This window comes from Montipora capricornis, chromosome 8 (assembly GCF_036669925.1).
Source record: "Montipora capricornis isolate CH-2021 chromosome 8, ASM3666992v2, whole genome shotgun sequence".
Taxonomy (NCBI): domain Eukaryota; kingdom Metazoa; phylum Cnidaria; class Anthozoa; order Scleractinia; family Acroporidae; genus Montipora; species Montipora capricornis.
In genome coordinates this window covers 45,710,232-45,717,230 of record NC_090890.1, presented here as the reverse complement: position 1 = coordinate 45,717,230, position 6,999 = coordinate 45,710,232, and the positions used below count along the sequence as shown (strand labels likewise).

General features: G+C 39.9%; 1 protein-coding gene across 4 annotated transcripts in view; it reads left to right on the top strand.

Moving 5' to 3' along the window:
* Nucleotides 1-6,999, top strand: part of LOC138060504 (uncharacterized) — a 21,563-nt gene extending 14,564 nt beyond the window's left edge. For all 4 annotated transcript variants that reach the window (XM_068906304.1, XM_068906303.1, XM_068906306.1 and 1 more), the window contains 2 exons: nt 802-1,074; nt 6,493-6,999. In XM_068906304.1, coding sequence (XP_068762405.1) covers nt 802-1,074; nt 6,493-6,860 — 641 coding nt within the window. In that variant the 3' untranslated portion in view covers nt 6,861-6,999. The remainder of the gene's footprint in view (nt 1-801; nt 1,075-6,492) is intronic.

Sequence of the window (6,999 nt, the reverse complement as noted above, 5' to 3'; positions counted from 1 at the left end):
CACCGTTCCGTAGTACGTGCTAAATTATTTATCGGAATCACATATAGACATAATTGCCCGTTTTTATACTGGAGACGTATAACACGTCTGGGTGACTTTAAGCACTTTAATTTAATGCGTCTTTTAGTTCGTCATTTAATTCGTCCCGTATAAAGACGGGCGAGAGACGCATTATATCTCTGGACGAACTAAATCGTGTAGTGAGTCTTGAAAGACGCATTAAACGATTTAGTTCGTCCAAAAAGTATGATGCGTCATACGGGACGAATTAAATGGCGAGCTAGGGCGAGTTTCAATCGAGTGTCGTAAAACCAAAACCAAAGTAATTACTTTGACCAATCAAAAAGGACGAACACAATCCAGTAAACCAATTAAAACTCAAAGTAATTACACGTAGCCGACACAAAGCGCGGGAAAATGTGCACGCGCAAGCCACGATTGGTTTTGCTTCCACTTCTGATGGGTTGAAAAAGTGGCGCGAGAACTTTGAACCAATCACTGAGTGAAGTAATGAAAAACCAAAGCAATTCGCTAATTACTTTCGACACTCAATTTAAAATCGCTCTAAAAGAGGTATTACATTAAATTTCCCAAAGTTGCCCAGACGTATTATACGTCTCTAGTATAAAAACGGCCATTATGTCTCAAGTGAGCTTATAGTATTATTGTAATCGTTTTTGAATCCTTTAAATTCTCTCCAGTTGTTCATGAAAAATGCTCAACCAGATTGAGCAACTGGTCTTTGAAAAATAGGCTTGATCAAGACGGTAAGAAAATTATATCGATGCGCTCAATTTGCAGCCCCAGACAACGTAGCAACTACTGGAGATTACAGTGAAACGCAGGCTATTCCCAACTACATTTCCGCCTATAACCGGGTTTTGGCGCGGGGGCATCTTTCACCGGACGGTGATTTTTCTAAAGATAACGGCGAATTTTATGTAACCTACACGACCACCAACTGTGCACCACAATGGCAACCATTCAATGGCGGTAACTGGCAAAAACTTGAAGAAGCTATAAGAACGTATTCTCAAACAAAACAGAGGACATTGTATATCTTCACAGGCACAGGTACGATCACGTTTATTTTTTATGATGATACGAGGCTGTTGATACACAATTCATGTTGTACTTTTTTATTTGTGACGCTGGTCATTTTCCGTTAGCCTCCAACGAAGGTTTCTTTTAAAAGACGAGTTTACCTGCCGAGCGCGGAGAGAGGCGAGAGAGCACAAAAATACAAATCGATGTAAACTTGCTTGCTTTTTACCACAACACATCGCGCTTTTCACCAGAATGCACTGCGCAGCGACCAGAATGCATTGCTCACTGAGTAATGGTCAGGAACGATTATCGACCTCTTAATCGTAAATCATCACTCACCAGAAAAGGCGGTCATCTTGTTCACGCGATATCTTATGCCTTCGGTTTTCCTCAAGGCCTGGAGAGTATGCTCACCGGTGTCAAGTTTCCGAAACAATATGGCGCTGAGAATTAAAGATTAAAGTGCCACTTCCTTTTTCTCTACCGATTTTGAAAGTGTGTTTGGTTAACACCTGACTGGCGAAATTTTGAGCCTTGAGTTTTATCCAAAGGATGTTTACTTTCGGTGTAATTTTTAGATTTCACGGCCCACCATTAGGGTCGATTTACACGGTACGACTTTGTCGCATGCGACAACGGCTTACGACAGGCCCACGACATGATTTACGATTGTTGTGTACGCCAGAAAAAATGTCGTAGCATTTTAAAACATGTTTTAAAACGCTGCGACAATCGTAAGTCATGTCGTAGGCCTGTCGTGACCTTGTCGCATGCGACAAAATTGTATCGTGTAAATCGGCCCTTACACACCTTTAAAAGTGACTGGTTAGACCTGAGGGGGTTGGATCTAGGGAAAGTGACGTCAGTTACCCACTGGCTTAAAATTTCAGTGCGTAAATGCAGCTTACTACATATGCAAAACCCGAGTTTAAAAGTCTGAAAGCCCGAAACTCCGGCCTGCATATTAATTCAGCCGCGTACGCATTGCATTCTTAAACTACTAGTGAGTCTTTGACGTCATTTTCTCCTCGATCCAGCTCTCTCAAGACTTTAAAGTTATTACTGGCGGACCGTTAAATAGGAAAATTCCAATTAAAATAAACAGGTGTCTTTTTTAAATCAAGGCTTAAAACTTGGGTCACTTAATTGGTTAGTTAACATAGTTTTGAAATCCAAAGAAATAATTGATTTTTTGGGCACAGTAGCACTTTAAAGATTGTGTGGATTATTCGATCATGCTTACTATCAATATTTTGCTGTTCGCGCTTGCTGAATAAGTCGAACATGTTTTGAATTTAAATGACAAGGATAAAAAGAATGTCCAGGACTTGTAGCAACGTCTTAAACCATTTTAATGCAACCACGCTTTCCTCTTTCCTGTGGCAGTCTTCACGGATATCGTCTTCCCAGTGATGCGAGGGGTTAAAACAAAATATTGCCTTCAAAAGCCACCGATTTGTCTGATCTTTTATGCCGACCTACGGGATATTTAATTCATTTTCTGAAGGGCTGTTCTTTTTGCGATGCTATCGAGAGTAGTGGAAATAACTTCACACAAATTTTCAGGTTCAGAAAAAGAACTTGTGGTAAGTAGTATTTCAAGAAAAATGAGACAAGTATCTTGCATATGACGAATGTGGTGTCTCGTAGAACGTATTTTTTACTTAAATTTGTTCGAACTTTTCTTTCTCGAATCACCCAATAAACACTCGGCTTTTCTGTGATGTTAAAGAAATGTTATTTCCTTTAGGAGTGATGGAAGATGACCGTCTTTGCTCAAAGCTATGTTTTTTTGTAGTAGTGACACCGTGGTGACAATAGGCCCACAGCGCGTGCATAACTCACGAACATAAACAGGTCTGTTGGAAGCGTGCTTGAGTTTCAACAAAATGAGTTCCAAGATCGGCACGAATTTGTGACGCTGGCGAATAATAAAGCAGGCGCTATTTCCTAAACGATGGAATTACCTGGTGATAAATAACCTCGTCTAGGAGGGTCAATTTTTGACTTTGCAGAACAATAGTTGACCTCAAGAGTTGGGCGATTGTGATCTTTGTGTTGAATTCGCACATTTCTTGTAAATCTTTAAAACACTTGATGGAAAAAAAAAACAAACTAACAAAAATAAAAACCCGGTGTCTTGCCATCTTTTTGACACCGATGTATCCTTTTTTTCGCGTGTAATCATGCAAGATAACTTGATCACGGCGCCCGCTGAATTCGATGTCACTTTCTATTTTGTGATTTGCTTGTGCAGCAAGAAGTACAACAGAAAAAATGAGCGAAGCAAAAATCTCCCAAAATGTTTTTCGCTGATGGTGACTTTTTATATTCGGGGTTCAAAACTAAGGTTGTTTTCATGTCGCAAATTTCGTTGCTGATGGCAAAGTATTTTATTCTCGATCGACCTTCTTGAAAACTTCCTTCTGCTCTTCCTAAAAACTGTGTATCAATATTTATTTACTTTTGCATCAATATTTGTTTCGCATAAAGCAGGCTAGCAAAATCTTATTTAGCATTTTTGAGCGTTAAAATAGAATTTTTTGTCCTATGTTTCTGTTACCATGGGGTATATTTTTTAGGTCACCCATCCAAATACTAACCACGCCGGACAAGGTATAACTTCAGTGAACTTTTGTTTAAGAAAGCTGTCACGCGCTCAGAGTGCACGCTCAAACTAATGGTGAAAAAGAAGTTGTAAGCGAACTTGAAAATGATCAACATGTCAGCCTCGAAGCCAATTTTTCTCGATTCCCTTTTGTTTTCTTCAATCTTTCTGGTTTTAGTTGTATATTTACCTAAGACATCTACTCTTGCCAGGGCTATTTACCTAAGACATCTACCATGGCAATATAATGATAGACGGTACCAAAACAATATCGTGTTCTATTATAGCCACGCAAAGACAACTTGATTATCCTGGAAGACAAAACGCAACTCAGTTGACAATATGGAACAAAGCGCTGTGTTACTGCTCTACCACACGTACGCAATGCGTGCCTATTTTTGTAAATTTGTTTCCAATAGGCCATTTCCGAGTTCATGTCTGCCTCCTCTTCAAAGCGAGTCTAAGAGCAAAGTTTTTGTGATGGTAATTAGTTCTACCAGAAACCCATAAGGGTTGAAACGTGTAACCGCCCCTTGCGTGCTGGGAAACAAGCTTCTGAATATTCAATTTGCTAAGTACCATATTTGGAACAACAAGAGCGAGGGATTTCCGTATATGGTACTTAGTACTGAAACATTCAACCAATCAGTTCGCACTGAATATTCGGAAGCTGTGAACGCGCGTTACACGTTTCAACCCTTATGGGTTTCTGGTTCTACTTTACATATTTTTGAAAATTAATTTTCATAAGAAAAACTTCGCACTTAGACTCGCTTTGAAGAGGATGCAGACATGAACTCGGAAATGGCCTATTTCATACAATCGTCTGTAATTTTATGTCCGCCATTTTTAAAGTCTCGCCCTATGTAAAGAAATCCAGTCAATTGCCATGAAACTTGATCAATGACTGGGATTTCTGGTAAATTTGAAACTTGCATCTTGTCTTCTAGGCCTCTGTTTTCAGGTATACACGAGCAATAGCTATCGCTAAAGCTTCCCCCGCGTGGAGAATGCTTTTAGCATATTGGAACTTAGTGTTAAGATATGATACTGTCGTGAAAAGTGACAAACAATGGAATACTATTTTGATAAGACAAAAAAGTAGGGTACTGAGCTATGAAACAGTGCAAAACGTTAACTCTCGAATGGTTTGAGGTTATTACAGTGAACTGGTTTGAAACATTTTATAAACACAAAAGTCAACAACTGAACTGTGCTACCATTAAAGGTCATGTAACACACCAGATTTTTACTTTAGAAAATATCAACTTTACTGCTACAAAAATTCAGAATTCTATCATTGGCAAAACCGGAAAGCGTGGCTATAGCATTCCCATGAGGACAAGCGACAGTCCTATATATTGACTTCAGGTATCAGTACATTACAAGTACTGTTTAATAAGAAGTTTATACCTACAAAATTAGGTAATGGTCTAGCCTGTACAAGCTGAAAAGATAACTGCTTTATGCTCCATACAGTCTGACTGATATTGTTGGCAAGGCATTGCTCTGGGCGAGATCCGTTTGCTGGGACACAATGTTTGTGATCTTTTGACCGAGTCCTGATGGGCTAGGCCGTTTATTGAAAATCAGCATGGTAACCTAGGAAATACCCAAATATAGAAGTCATGATCCAAGCAAAGGTGAGGGCACACCCACCATCCACAAGAAAGTAAAAATAGGGAGGATGGGGAGGGAAAATTGATTTGACTCTATTGAATCAGCCTCCGCTTAGCTTGCAGAAATGGTGAATGATCTGGAGAAAATCCCGGATCACAGGAATGCCCAAACTGTAACATGGGAAATAACTAACTAAGCATGTCACACTCAGCATAAATCCATTTATTTCCTCTGGGCAATAACTTTCCTTTCTTGATTTCTAGCTGCGGATCTAACGTTTGTTGAAATTCTCATTCGTCTCAGCTCCTGGTCGAAGTATCTTCCCAAGGATACCTTGCGCACCTAGAAAGTTTAACCCGAGACCACACTGTTCCCCTAGCTGTGATATCCAGTTTGCTCAAGTATGATAATATTCTTTCAAAATTCTCGTTCAAGTTTCACCGACGATCATCGTTGGGTGCCCTTAGCTTGAAGTTTTATTACGACGTGCAATTTTCAAGACGAGAGCAATGCATGTTTTCCAATATGGCTTTCTTTCAGTATATGTTAAGCTGTTCAACCCCACGAAATATTTCCACTTCCGACTTTGTCCCCTTTTCGTTGCGGTTTCTTCCTCTGAAAAGCGATTGCAGTTCAGGCCGAATGTTAGCAGTGTTTGCTTTTCTTGCCAATTATCATCAGGGGTGCAATAACCTCGGTATGGTCACAGTGACCCTATACGTTATACTAGACGTGCTCCGGGTGTAACAACTGACACAAAATGGTGGCTAAACAAACCAAAACCTTTCAATTGCATAATGAAAGATTATGATACTCTTTTTTCGTTTGAGCTTACATCAGTTTCGTTCTTGCGTTACCTTTAGGCGGAACAGCGTTAATCGCCGGTTAAGGATTCAGATTGAACAGCAGAGTCCTGACGCCAAAATAATATTCGTTGAGGTTTCTTCCGCTGCAAAGTGATTGTAGTGAAACCGAAAGTTGGCAATGTTTGCCTTTTTTTCGCAAAATATCAATGATCTTGCATGGTCAAAGTGACCCCATAAGTCATATCAGGGTTCCCAAGTTGGTCAACCCCTACAAAATGATAGCTAAACAAACCAAAACTTTTCAATTCCATAGTTCAAAAAACAAGTTGTGTGTATCACTGAAATGAGGATATGTTATTTTTGGTTGGTTTGAGCGTTTGAATTTACATTTTGGTCTTGCGTTGCCTTTAGGTGGAACAGCGTTAGTCAACGGTTTAGAATTCAGACTGAACGGCAGAGTCCTGACGCCGCAATATTATTGGAAAGCTGTGTGTGATCCTGAAGCACCCGGAAGCACCCCAGGGACAAAAGGTCAATCCGTTGTCTTCGTTGCCGAAAATCAACCCGGCGATATCAGTGAACAAAAAGTTCAAGGCAATTGTCCAGGAATAATTAAAGAACAGACAGAAAAATTTGGTGTAATTAACTGTTATAGCCGGACTGAGGCAGCAACGTCGTTTCCTGAGATAGCAGGAAACTTACCACCGTTCGGTCCCCTCTGTAAGCCTGACAGTCGCGGTACTTTCCTGGACACCAATCTTCAAAGTAAGCTGCAGTAATTTGCGAAATGTCAAGTTAATAATGCATTGTCAGGCGCCTTTAATCGTCTAAACTTATTCAATCTTTACTGATGAAAATTGTTAAATTATTCGCCACGAGTATATTATGGCAATAAGTTCCACGTGAAGCAGTAACAAG